We start from the raw sequence: 14528 nt of genomic DNA on the forward strand, positions 1-14528 counted from the left end.
GTCTATTACAGATTGGTCTGCGAAAGGAACTGTTACTGAAGCTACTGCATAAGGTACAGCACTCTTCCTGGATTTGTACACAAGCTTGAAAAACACATTATCAGCTTCCTGTTACATGTTATGAACTCAGTTTTATTTACAGCCATGTACTAGACTTGTCATTAAGAAAAAACTTCACAAACCATAAGCTTCGTTACTACCCTTGGGTACCCCTTATCTCTATTTGCCATCTAATTTCACCTGTCAAGTTGATATCTATAGGACACATTAGTTTGGAAAAAGTTCACTGTACATAAGTTGTTGATCTCTGTAGAAATTCAAGATACGAATGCCACTTTTTTTGACCATTTTCTACCAAAGGTCTAGAAATTTAAGGGCAAGAAGAAGAAACTGTAATCAGACTGACGAGACTTGCTTCCACAGTAGTGGGAAAAACACTAGAAACATTTTAGTTTTGAATGATTACAAAACATCTTACCTGTATTTGAAGTTCATTAATAGTTTTCCCGAGCGTCTCCTTAGCACTCAGAATCTGAGTCTCTTTTTCAGAAATAATTTTCTCCAGTTTCTTAACAGTTTCCTGGGATTTCTGGAGAGAACTCTGTGCATTTCTCAGTTCTTCGTGTGCTAAAATGTTCTTTAGAATAAAGAACATCCACAAGACAGAAATGCTATTTTTTTTTCCACGTTAGTAGGTACTCCTCAAAAAACAAAAACACCCACACCCAAAGAAAAAATGCCAAAGAAAATTCACTCCCCTTGTCCCCCATACATTTCAATATACAAGGGTTGCTCTGAAAGTAATGACTCCTATTTTATTATGTTGGCTTGCACCAGAGCTGGATGTTGGTGGAATGGCAGTAGAGGTAGAACCTTCTCACCCATAAACCACTACATTTTGTTGCTGTGTAACAGATGGCAACAGAGGAACAGTTTGACAAATTGGTGTCAGATACAGAAGTGCATATGAAGCAAAGGTGTGTTATTTAATTCCTCCATGCAGAAAAAATGCACCCATTGACAATCATAGGGTCCTTTCCAATTCAAATGACTCTTTAAAGGTCACCTAGTCTGACTCCCCTGCAATGAAGAGGGACAGTCACATCTCAATCAGGGTCAGATCAGGCGCACAGCCTGGCCCAGCCCAGCCTGGCCTTCAGTGTCTCCAGAGTTGGGGCAGCCACAGCCTCCCTGGCCAGCCTGTGCCAGTGCTGCCTCATCACTTGGATGTAAGGCAAAAGTTTTTACAATACAATCTAGATCTCCTCTATTTCAGTTTGAAACCATTTCCCATGTTCTGTGATGAGCTCACAATGAGCAAAGTTCACCCAAAGGAGCGCATTTTGTCAAAAAAAACCAACATCCCAAAACATTTGGCCCAGGAGCAGCAGGTAAGCAGATTATCAGCATCTTGGCAACATCAAGTCCTCCCCCATCCCAGCATTGTTCTTACAGCAGTACATCAGGTTTTCCTGATATTGCTGAAACCTAAGGTTGCCTAGGAGACTACTACAGGTCACAGAACTTGACCACAATTCTCCACTATGCTCAACATTCTGTACTATTTGATGGCATACAAACTGCACTCTGCTCTTATATCCCTGTAAACAATCTGTACCTTCATTTCCCAGTGAGCAATGCTACACTTCAATTCTCAAGTCACCTGTAGCAATTATTCCACTTACAGTTACCCAGGTCCAGAAGCTGGACCTGTCAGAAAATTTCACTGACCCTTGCTTAGCATTTATGGAGACTGAACAGTGGGTGTTAGCACAGTTAAGTGGTGGGTAGTACATTTCAGCAGAGACAACAGTGGGTCATCTCCACTTGTGCAGATTTTTACAAGTATGACACGAAGACTCTAGTTCATTGCTGGCAAAAATACATAGCTAATAGCGGTGATTACACTGAAAAACAGAGTTTTGTAGCTGAGAATTTGCTCTATCAAATAGTGCTACTGTGCTCTTTGTATCTGTTGAGGTTTCCATAAAAATAAATAGGAGATATTACTTTCAGAGCAACCTACATAGTTTTTTTTTTTTTTAATAGTTTTTAATATGTACAGTCCACTTCAATAAAGTCAGAATCCCTACCATTGAAACAGTGTCCTTTATGTCTTCTTTGAGCTGGTCAGTCTCAGCTTGGAGAGATTCCTCTTTTTGTTTCAGGTGATCTCTTTCATGAGTGAGAGTTTTTATTTCTTCCCAGCATCCACTAAGCTGCTGAAGAACTGCCTGGATCTCTGAATCTTTGGTCTCCAATCTTGCTCCCATAATCTTTTCTTGCTCTTTTAATTGTTCCATTTCATTTAGCTTGTGATGAGCCTGAGCAAGCTCTTCTTTTACATGAAGATGATGTTTCTGCTCTGCTGTCTTTTCTTCCAATTCTTTCATTTTATTGGAGAGCTTTAATTTAAAAGAAGAAGGAATAAACACTTTCATTCTCATGTAAAGCAGTATAGTGTATACCATGATCTCACAGACTCATCTGCTTAGACAAGCTAGACAATCCTTTCACTCTTCAAAAAGAGTAGGAATTTAATCATTTCATTAACCCTCCATTTATAATCTTGTCCACATTAATTATTAGTCTCCAGAACCTCCTTAGCAGGAAAAGTCTTGCCAAAACACAAACACACATGAAACCATATCCTACCAAATCCATAGCTGAATATGACAGCCATATAGTTGCCAAAAGGCTTGTCAGAAGTGTATGCAGCTTAGTTTTCCTTCTTATCCTATAAGGATGTTTTTTTTTTCCCCCTTTCTATTTGCAAAGTAATGCAGTGATTCTCTGTGGTCTGAAAGATATTCCATTTTGTTTCTTTTAAAAGAAAATCCTCAACAGTTCACTGATGAGAAAGCTTTGTTCTTATGAATTCAGAAAGAATATGCAATAGCTGCTTATTTAAAATATATTTGCATAATAAAGAGTAAACTTAAGAAGAATTTTAAAAGTACAGGGAAACACATATCCTTGAGTAGCTTGATTCTTTGCCTATGAAGAAAGAGGCCATTGAGATCCATAATCCTGTGCATCTCAAATCTTACCCATCCGGTACAGTGCAAGCAATATCCACTGAAACTAGAACTTCAATTACAACACCATACCTTCAAAACTACTGCCTTATATTTTAAGAAGAAGCCATTTGGAGAATCCTTAGCATATATCAAAAAGAGGAATATGACACCAACCTCTAATTTCACATAATCCAAAGCTGTTTTAGATTCGTCTGCATCTTTAGACAAGTGTTCTATTTGAAGCTTCATTTGTTCATAGTTTTCTAACACAGCTAGGTATTTTTGTTCTAGTTCTTCATGGAGCTGTTTAAGCACTACATATTCCTGATTAGAGTTTACATATTTAAGATGTGCATCTGCTAGCTCTTTTTTTGATTTTTCGATTTCCTCAGTCAAAGAGTTAAGTTTAACTTCATTATCAGTTGCCACAGAGAGCAGCTTTTCTCTTTCCAATTTTAGTAAGCTTAACTCCTGATGTTTTTCAAGAATCTGTCAGAAAAAAAAAAACAGCATTCAAAGTCAATATTTGTTATAGCTGTATAATAAAAACCATACTCATGCAGGCTTAAGAAACAAATATAAGCAAACACAGAGCACAGTACACTGCTGGACTTCAACACTTAATCCCAATAAAACAAAACCTAAATACTTCGGAGAGAAGGGGGGGGCGAAGACAAATCCCATTGGATTCAAAAACCATTAAAACTCTCCCCTCTAAAGATGTTTTTAAAATATTTCCTGTCACTGTTTTGAGAACTGAACTAACATGGCAAGCTATGGCTCTTAAACTGATTAAGTACTTTTGATGTATCAACACTACTTGCAAAACAGATTTTATAAAGGTTTTAACATCTACTTAACGTTTTTTTTTTTGTTTGTTTGTTTGTTTTTAATAAGAAGTAGACCAATAGAAGGTTTTGGAACATTCTGCAGAATATTCACAATCAAGTTTGTGCAAGATTACTTCCCTAGACCATAAGTGCATATAAATCCTCTTGTATTTGTTACTGAGTATAACAAATTTGCAAAGACTTAGGAAGAATTTGTAGGAAAAAGTATATTAAACTATGCCTGCCAGGAAACAAAGTCTGCTCGCAAATTCTGGAAAGTTTAAATTAAACCTTTTACTCTCCAACCAATGTTTCTACTCAGAAGTGTTAAGATTTACTTTTACCCATCCAGACAAAAATTCAGTTTTAGGATAGGTGAAATGGCATCATGAACAAAGATGAAACAAGTAGCTATCAAATGATGACCATGGTAAATAAGCAAACTTTGTAATAGAAATACTTCATTGGTTATAGTGGACTATAACTGAGCACTCAACTCTTGATTTATTCCTGGGTGTAGATATCAAATACCTGAGAAACAACAGCATAATGAACTTTGTAAAATCTTGTTATTTGATTCAAGACAACTTTTTTACTGAAAACTATCCAATAGGCCTCCATTAATGTGTTATTAGTCAAATACAATATAAAAAGCACGAAAGAAAGACAAGCTCCAGAATAGTTCAATTTTTGTTTACCTCTGTCTGCTGCATTTCAACAGTATTTGGTAGAGACTGAAGTTCCGATAACTCATTTACTTTTCTTTGTAGGAGTACATTCTCCTCCAATGCTTTTTCCAGTTCTGCTTTTAAGTCAGATGCCTTTTTTTCCAGGTCCAGAAGAGAAACCAAATCTAGACAATCAACAAATTTTAGTTAATAAGAGTGCAGGAGAAGAAAAATAGGTTTTAATTTAAGCAGTTTCATATCATGCTCTGGATGTCATATCTTCAAAGACTATTTTGGAATTTGTCAGCAAAAGGTGGAACTACTGCTTTGAATTATGTCATCACTTTGTTAGACTGGCATTCAGTTTATTTCCAGTTTCTCCCTGATATTCCTTCATTAACTTGACTGTCTTAGGTGACATACGAAGCATAATGGAAATTGCAGTTTTCCAAATATTTTAAGAAAGTGCTAATGCAGAGTGCTATGCGCCATCAGTATCAGAGATTCTGATATTTTATCTTGACAATAACTTCAGAGAGAAAAGAGCAAATACCTTCCCTACACCCTCCACCTCAAATGGGGAAAAAGAAAGGGGAGAGGAAAAAAAAAAATCAACTTAAACTGAATAGTACCTTTTGGAATTTTACCCTCCATCAGTGAATTTAGCCTTGTGTTTTCTTGAAATACAGACTGCAACTCTTTCTGCAAGTCAGCTTGCATTTTTTTGTAGTTCGCCTTTCCGGCTTCTATTTGGCTTTGATAAAGTTGCACATCCTTTTGCATTTGCTTGTGATTATTTAAGAGTTCATTCTTCAGGAAAACAAAACAACATGATGCTCATACACAAAATACAAATTTACTTGCTTAACAGTTAATTATTAAATCTGACACATTTCATGTTATTGATCAGAACAATTTTGGCCTGGTCTAATAGAATTTGCCACCATTAAACAATTTCATTTCTTTTAGAGTAATGTAATAAATGTATCTTACATTCGAAGTCAGAACCATAGCCATTTTTCCTATTTCACCTTCGCTCCTTCAAAACTTGGAAGTCCCATCCCAGTTTTCTAAACTGATAACTTACTAATCTGACCCCATTAAAATCAGACTTGGAGTCTTTTGTCCTAGGAACTCTTCAAAGATTGCTCATTTACTCTCTTCTCTCATAAAAGACAAAAAGACCAGCTCCTGCATGACAACAGATTTATTTTTATCTTCCTCTTGAAGATCTGTTTTCCATGAGTTCCATAGCGAAAACATTACTTTGAGTGTCACTTGTATTTACAGATATCTTTCTTCTCTAGTCTGGGAGCAACCATTGCCCAAACAGTATTTTGTACCACTACAAAAGCAGTTTAAAAAGTAATTACCATCCTCTCCTTCAATTCCAAGTTTTCCGTTCTGAGAAAAGCAGATTCTTTTTTGGCATCCAAGGCTACAGTTTCACTGTCTAAAAGGGATTTACTCAGCTGTTGAATTTCCTCAATTAATTTATCAGAATCCCCCTGAAAGAGACAAAAACTCAAAAAATTAAAATGACCATAATAAAGCAAATGTGATTATTCAAATATGGTTAAAATGTAGAAGCGACTCAGAATGTGGTACATTACTCCATCTAAAATGAACAGTAGCACAACACTGAGAGCTGGGATAAAGTACTGAATTTCCCATAGCTTTACTTTAGAGTACCTCTATAAAATAAGCTTCTTGCAGAACTAATACTGTAGTAATTGGCATTTTAAGCTTCATAAAATAATTATTGGGCAGCAGATTTTCATCATATCAAGGCTATGCTTCAGTTTAACTCACTTCCAGAAAAGCAAAACTTAACCTAAGCAACCCCAGCAGAAAACTCATGTTTACCAATGAAAGAGATGTCTCTCTTTCCACTTCCATTTTCTGCAGTTCTTCCACACGATTTTGTAATATCTTTATTTTGTTCTCTCTCTCTTTTAGTTGTTCCAGTTTGGACTTCATTTCTGCCTAAAAGTTACGTGAAAAGAAAAAAGGGAAAAGAAAAAAGTAAAAAAAATGAATTAAAAAAAAAATCACAGTTCCCATTTTGTTTGTTTTCCTGATAGGAATCTATAAGAATCCTTTTTACATAATAAGCATTATTAAGATGAGACATATCTTTCTCATAACTAGTAAGACTAACTAGAGCCCAACCAAGTCTGGGTCATCTGTAGCAGATAGAAAAACCAAACCATGTTCCATACAAATCTTATTGCATGCAAGTTTATGAGACAGGCTCACCTCAAGTTCTTCGTTGTAGGCTTCAGCATTTGAAACAATATTCCTTAGGTTGGTAATTTCATGCATTAGTTGTATCTGTGGAGCAAATTGAAGCAGAATTGCTGAGGATGTTAGAAAGCACCCACACCAATGGTTTTAGTTGCCATCACCATGCAAATAAGCAAGGTCTGTATTATATTTTCTATTAGTTTGCAAATCATAGTTGCCACATTCTTTCAAATTAATAAATGAAAATCTCTATTTCAGCTTCACAGCAGTTAGAAATGATTCAAGTCTAATTTAATCTGCAGTAGCTCAAGAAACAAAAGCAACATGATCAAAGCAATTCATGCAGGAAACATACAGATATGGAACGTCCAACTCCGGTCATGTTAAACAGTCTTTTCTGCACAGTGCAGATATTAATGATAATCTAATCGTGGACAAGAAAGAGGTATCAAAATTGAGTTTAAGTAAGCAAGCCATGAATGCATTCAAGTTATATCCTGCGAAAGGAAGCACAAGTAGAAGACTAGATATACGAGTGCTTTTAAAGTGAAAGAGCTGTTCTCTTGGTCTTTGTTAGAGAAGCTTAAAAATTAGCACTTTTGAGTATTTTTGTATTGTTACAAGTACAGAAAAAAAAATCTAATCTGTAATTTTCAAGTCAGAGGATAGCTGTAGAAGATATAGTACTATATTATCTGCCAGGTGTAACTTACATTATCCATTATTGAGTTTACCTCTATGTGCCTCTGCTGACTGAAACTGATTATTTCAGCTAAGTATGTTTAGTCAAGTGTGAAGTATGTGACCTGTCAGTTATGCTATAATTACTCTGCTGTACAAGTATTGACATTTTATATTTTATATATTACATTTTATGGATTGTCTTCAAACACTTATCTGCAGCTGTGATTTGCTCAAAAGTAGCTCTTGCAACATAAGCTAGAACATTGTTTTTCCTCATTAGATACACAAAACCTTTTCAGGGGACAAGTGTTAAAAGAATTTGTTAGAACATTGGCTTCAGAGTAGAGATGATAAGGAAACTAGCACAAATAGTCTACTAAAAGTGTCTCTCAGTGTAATCTTAAATATGAGCTAAATCATAATAGATTATGCACCTGTTTTAAGACTCAAATCTCTGTAGGGAATGCCAGAAATAATAGATGATCTCATTAAATTGTAACCTAAAACAAGTGTGAAAGAATGCAACTCCAGCTTCAACCTTAGCCTTGTGGTAAGCCTAATATGTACAGGCAGTCTTCAGCCAACACAGCAAAGTTTCCTTCTAGAAAAGGTACTGGGAAAGAAATGGAATAAAGTACATCTGTGTGCCATTATCTCAAGTGTCTTTTTCTTCCGTAACTTATTTCACCATCTAGCCCTTGGGCAACTAGAACATTAGACCTTAGCATATATCTATGTATAAAAAAAATCTTGTTGATTTCTGCAAGAGACTCTCCATACATATATTAGATGTATACACACAAGAATAGTATGGATACATACAGACATACATTTAACGAAACCTCAGCATGCAGCCCTTAAAATTTTAAGGGCTTTTACACTCTCAGTCCACTTTAAACCCTAAGCTCATTCTTCCTACTGCTGAATGCTGCTTATATCACCACCTGTTGTGAATCAACATCCACATAGCATTCTGTAGACTAAACTCTAGAAAACTTTTGAGTATAGAGAATACTAATCTATCTATACTTCTGTGCACCTTACCTCATGATCTCTTTGTGTTTGTTTTTCCAGTGCTTCAAATTCATCAATTTCTATCTTTTCCTCCAGCTTCTCCTTCATTTCATTTATTTCTGATTTCAACTGTTCATTTTCTAATACTAACTTATTAAAGTTTGCTTGCAAAACATTGATCTCATTTACAGCAATATCCTGAAGAAAGAAACACAACAAGCTTTAGAAAAGGTTATTGGAATTTTCATCGTATTTCAAGGTGAATACAGGACAGGCTTACCTTTTCTACGGCTAAAGCTTCACAGAGTTGCACAGATTCTTCAAAGTCTCTCTGAGTCTAGAAAGAGAATTGCTTTCAGTTAACTGATTGACAAGATCAAGCAAATTTATTATAACCCTTGTTGCTTTACACTGCCAGCCCTACTTAAATACCAAAGCTCACTAGCTCATTCACTACAAAAACAAACCACAACTTCACAGAGATGACCAAGATACTTTCTTACAAAGAAATTGTAATTATTAAAGATATATAACAGAATATTGATGCTCTACAGATGAGTAAGGCTGTCTTACTGAGAACTATGCAATGCGTATGCACTGTGTTAAGTGTTATAGTTTAACACAGCAGTCAAGCTATAAGCACAATGAAGTTGTTCACTCGCTTTCCCCTCCCAGTGGGATAGAGTAGAAAATCAAACAAAAAACAACAAAGTGGAACTTGTGGGCTGAGATAAAAACTATTTACTGAGATGTAAAAGGAAGAAAAAGAAGAACAATAGTAGTAGCTGTGATAATAATACATTCACAAAACAAGTGACGCACAAGCAATTGCTCACCACCCAGCAACTGATATCCAGACAATAAGCAGTGGGAAGCCAGTAGCCCACCCAACTCCCATGTTTTTAAACTTTTTTCACATGATATCGAATGGTTTTGAATATCTCTTTAGCCAACTATAGGTCAGCTTTCCTGGTTCTGTCTCCTCCAAGCTCCCCATGCCCCTTAGCCCCCCTTGATAATAGGGCAGCACAAGAAGTTATGTCCTTGGCACTTTGCAGCCACTGCTCAGCAACTAAAACATCCCTGTGTTATCAACACCGTTTTTCTCCCAAAGCCAAAACATAGCATCATTTCAGACAATATGAAGAAAGAACTCTGTCCAAGCTGAAACCAGGACAGTAAGACAAACTGAAGACATTATGATGTTACCCAGTTCATGTTTGGTCCATCAATCCATTCTGTATCTTGAATTTGATCAGGAACAGTAAAATACTCGTTGTCCCGTTCAGAACTCTCCATTAACATAGCTGAGAAGGAAGATGCATCAAAAAAATACTGAACAGCAATAAGTTTTCAATTGGGAATCAAGAATTTTCTTATCAAAGGTCTCATCACATTGGAAATAATGATTCAGTGACACAGATATAAAACACAGTAGGACTTCTAAGTTTCATGATTTTCTTTTATGAAAGTGAACAGCACTTTAATCCAGTCCCTGTGCTTACGCTGAACACCCTATCACAAGTTAATGAAGATTAAGAAAATCCAGAATATATACTTATTTATAGATTAGAAAAAGTGTTTAAAGGTCAAGAAAAACACCAAGTAACAGTATTCTGCATATCTTTTCCATAAGAAAAATTTAAAGCAACTTGACAGATGAATGGGTAATAAGGCTGTACAAAGATGCAATTCAGTATCAATAGTGCCCAGTTATTTTCTTATCTTCATTCTAGCTTCCTTTATTCCTTGGTCTAGGTCCTCTAGTAAGTCCTCCAATTAGAGCTTAATCTTTGAGTAATGACTTTTCTGTATCTGCTAACGTGTTGAGTTTTTCTCTTTATCTTCCTCCCCCCTCCCATTTTTTCCAAGAGAACACTACGTATTTTAAAATTTTCTTACAAGCAAGTACATTTGCTTAACAAAACAAACAAATGAGAAAACCTCCCTTGTGCTCTCAGGTGACTTTCTTACTTCCTTTGAGAAGCCAAGCAATGCTTATGAAGTTGTCTGACAGATTTCCTACATATTATTTCACCTAGGACAGCAAGACTCAGGCTTCCAAAGCTTCCATTTTTAAAAACTAAATAGTTTTATTTACATCACAATAACTATTTGCATTATTGCAGCTGAACCCACTCTACTTCCAGGCAGTATTCTTTGTTCACAGACAAATGTAATTCCCTTTGAAAGCAAAGTTAATGCTTTCTGGGTTCACAGAACAGTTTGAGTAGTGTCAACCAAATGTATTATTAGCAAGTGAAATGGATTTTTAATTTAGATTTGTAAAATAAAGATTGTTCTTCATTTTCAAGTCTGCATTTCAGTGCTGCTTTACAAAGTTTTCTGCACACACACACAAAAAAAGATGCTTACAGTCCTCTGCTTCTGGTAGAGACGACAGAGACATTTTCATTTTTTTTGTTGTGGTTAATGTTGATTTTTCAAAATCTTCAAAGTAGTCCACATTTTCCTGGTTTATTTTACCAGGAGCCCATGTAACTCTCCTTCTTCTCTTGGCCTTTAAAGGGAGAAAAACAAAACAAAATAAAAGAATTTACAGAAAGCAAAATTAAAGCACTAAATGGAGATTGGTCTACTATTCCAACAGCCCTGTATCCTATCTAGCTGCTTATTTTTTTGCAGTTTCTTTAAAAACGACCTAGAGCTTGACAGTTTGAAAGCAAAGCTCTTTGCTGTCTGTTTACTGAAAAGCAGCATTGAAAACTCAGAAGTACTGAAAAATTACTCCTTCAAAACGAGTGAGAATTGCCTAGACTATTGTTTATACTTATAATCATATTAAAATCAAATGCTAAGGACTGCTTAACTCAAGCTTTTTTCATTTTCACTATAATCCTGCGCATTTCTATTAATTTTTGACAAGTATTTCAGAATTAACAAAAAAGATCTAGGAAATCTGCACTTACTTTAGCATTCTGTTTTGATGAAAATGAGGCAGAAGTCACCAGCATCTCAGTTAAGTTTCGTATCCTATCCTCCTGCACTTTCTGAAGAGAATTCTTTTCTTTCAACAGGTGAGCCAGCTGATCTTTTTCCATTGCATGAATCTGAGTCTTCATAGACACCTTCCATAGAAACAGTAATAAATCATAATGACATTAAGTGTATCACCTGAAACAGTAGTTTATGAAGAATTACCAGGATTGAGAAGTAACAGCACGTACACATGTTCCTTTAAGTATAAGAGCTGTCCCTAATCTTTGACAAAAACTGACAACAGTTCACAATTTCCTAGGAGACTTAGTATTTGAGAGGTTAAAATAGCAAAATAAATCAGCTACAGACTCAAAAGACTTAAAAATACTCTATTAAAAAATTATTCTTTCAAATGTAACAGTTTTAGAATGAGACCTTTTGTATAATCAATGAATATACAGGTGTTATAATTAAGAAATATATGAGAGAGTTTGGCTAAGCAGGTTATTACACCAAAAAGAATAGATAAAGGGCTTGCCCTTATCCTGGGCTCGCTGGAATACTCCAAAAGGAGGGATCTCCATAAGAGATCCTTCCCCACTGGTAGTCAGCTCTTAAATGGAATCTAGGAGAGGTGGAGCCAAGCTCCACGCCTTCCGGCAGCACAGGTGAATTGCCTTCACCTGTGCTCCCAGGGCTGACTCATTGCTTGCCTCAAGTGATCAATCAGAGGTTCAGACTGTGATTCAGAAGTTCCCATACACCTTTCCACAGTGGCAGAAGCCTGAAACTCTTCCAGAGATACAACTGTTAAATAACATGTTTCTCTAATGTATGTTCTCTCTCAAAATTTTTGGTATTGGTAATTCATTCTCTAGTAAAGAGACTGTGTTGCAGTAGCTAATTATTTGACAACCTAATCATAAGTTTGTGATATATAGATATTTGTTAATATTCATGTGATTTTCCAACAAATATTTCTATGTTTAATGTAAGTACTTTCCTGACTATTCAGTATCTCAAAATATAACGAGCAAATCCTTACTGCAAACTAATTTTTTAGGGAAAAACACTGACTTTTTATTTTTAAAGTGTTCCTCTGGCTTCCCTCAATCTCCCAAAATAAAGCATCTTTGGATGAGTTATGTAATCAAAAAAATCAATATGTGCCAAATTGTGATTTTTTTTCCCATGCTTTATGTTTTACAATCTAATCTCTTACAACACTTGCAAGATTCTCATCAACAAAATGCTATCTTTTTTGGACCAAGCTGAACTTGAGTTTGGTGTTTGGTGGGAAGTTGCTACTGTCTGCTTCCAAGATGGATGTTTAGCGATATAGATGTTGTCAATGATCTTACAGAGTTGCAGCTTATTGCAGCTTTGGCTGAACATCAAGTAGGAGGGGAGAAACAAAACTTAATCTGGACCTTTTAAATGTAATGCGTGATTTAATTGGTTTCAATTCTAGAAAAATGTTTTAAAATAGATACCAGTATACATGCATAAAAGTAGATACACATACAATTTACAGATACTATACACTACATACTCTGTATACACTGCACTTTATATGTACACACTATAAAAATAAACACAAATGTGTATATATACACACGTGTATATTTATATAATAAATGCACTAAAATTCATACTTCCTCCAGTTGCTTCTTCAAGTCTAGAATTTCTTTGCGATATCTCTTCAGCAGGGCATCATCATCAAGCACTTCGTTGACTTTTGGAGTGTTCTTCATTCTTTTGGCTGTATTGGCAAACTGGAAGAGCAACCATATTCTCTCATGCACAATAGTTAAATAAATCAAAAGTGTTATTCTCTCATTTTTCCCCAACAGAGTTAAAGGAGTAGTTGATTGATAAAGAAAAAACACATTTAACCAAAATTACATCTAATGATTTTTAATTTATATAAAGCTCATCACTTGGTTCAATTACTCTCTGTTTTTGTAGAAGCTGCCTAAAACATTATTAAAGATTTGCAGTTCTGTTTGCAAAAGGAAAACAGAAGAAAACAGAATTTATCTACTGCCACTGAGACAGGGAGAAAGCTTTGTTTCAACTGCTAAAAGGCTTCAAGCTAGCCAGCCTAGCATAACAAAGTGAATGGGAAGAGACACAGAGTACAGACTAGATGTACTTCATGCCCCAAGTGAACAGAGGCCTTTAGAAGATTCAAGCAACTGAACACCCCCATCCACAACTTTTTTCCCCCATGCCATCAATATTAAAGTTGGCCAGGATAATGCTTAAAAACAGGCAAGAACTTTTACCTGGAGCGTGCTGAGCGTCTCATCAAAAGAAACAGGAGTTACTGTGCAAATAATAACTGTCTTCGCATTTCCTCCAAGGGAGTTCTGCAAAATTCGAGTCAGCTTGCTGTCTCTGTAATTTATGAAACTGGTGGGAAAGTGAGAAGAAAGAAAATGAAGAAATATATGATATTACTGTATGGAGAAGCAAATACACATTCTAAAGGTGACAGATCATTTGAAATATAATTTTAATAAATTAAAGTTCGTTATGTGTGATCTATTAATGACTGATGTCTAAAACAGGTATGTCAACAGAACAGCTTACCCGGATGGGTCATCACAAAGTTTTTTGATAACTTGTCCCAGAATGAACAAGCTCCGGTTTATATTGCAGCCCTCCTTCAGTCGGACACCTAGGCATTACACAATGCTTTAGTTGAAAAATAATAACAACACCTACACATTTTCAGCAAGTTTTTCTGTAGCATTATTCCGAGACAGATAGTCCCAAAGTTAAATAACGAGTACCACACCACACAGTGACCCACGAGTAGCCAGCATTAAATCCTCTAGAATTGTCAAGATGAATCAAATTAGTCATCTATCAGAAATTAGCACTAATAATCTTTAATTTGTAGGCAGTCAGGGCCATAGAAACATAAACTGTTTGCAAAGTTCCTATCATATTTAGACATAATCATATTTTGATGATACTGGCATACACAAAAACATCTAGTAGAATCTAAATATAACAAACCAGGTTTTGATACAGCTTCCTGGTTAGTTATTCTTTACTAAGAGAGACTATTAACCTGTGTTATTCTCATAATACTTTTTATTTTAATTTAAAAAAAA

General features: G+C 35.5%; 1 protein-coding gene across 3 annotated transcripts in view; it reads right to left on the bottom strand.

Moving 5' to 3' along the window:
• Window positions 1-14528, bottom strand: part of CENPE (centromere protein E) — a 39260-nt gene that overhangs the window by 18399 nt on the left and 6333 nt on the right. For 2 of the 3 annotated variants that reach the window (XM_090139341.1, XM_031608864.2), the window contains exons 10-25: window positions 13999-14086; window positions 13692-13818; window positions 13059-13178; window positions 11394-11552; window positions 10840-10984; window positions 9673-9770; window positions 8744-8800; window positions 8494-8661; window positions 6778-6852; window positions 6385-6504; window positions 5892-6026; window positions 5151-5328; window positions 4549-4703; window positions 3195-3509; window positions 2094-2405; window positions 479-637 (exon numbers count right to left, since the gene is read on the bottom strand). In XM_090139341.1, the coding sequence (XP_089995467.1) occupies window positions 479-637; window positions 2094-2405; window positions 3195-3509; window positions 4549-4703; window positions 5151-5328; window positions 5892-6026; window positions 6385-6504; window positions 6778-6852; window positions 8494-8661; window positions 8744-8800; window positions 9673-9770; window positions 10840-10984; window positions 11394-11552; window positions 13059-13178; window positions 13692-13818; window positions 13999-14086 (2411 nt within the window). The remainder of the gene's footprint in view (window positions 1-478; window positions 638-2093; window positions 2406-3194; window positions 3510-4548; window positions 4704-5150; window positions 5329-5891; window positions 6027-6384; window positions 6505-6777; window positions 6853-8493; window positions 8662-8743; window positions 8801-9672; window positions 9771-10839; window positions 10985-11393; window positions 11553-13058; window positions 13179-13691; window positions 13819-13998; window positions 14087-14528) is intronic. The other variant, XM_090139342.1, reaches the window with a different exon arrangement.

The sequence above is a fragment of the Phasianus colchicus genome, chromosome 4, assembly GCF_987193195.1.
Source record: "Phasianus colchicus chromosome 4, bPhaCol1.hap1.1, whole genome shotgun sequence".
In the NCBI taxonomy this organism is placed as follows: domain Eukaryota; kingdom Metazoa; phylum Chordata; class Aves; order Galliformes; family Phasianidae; genus Phasianus; species Phasianus colchicus.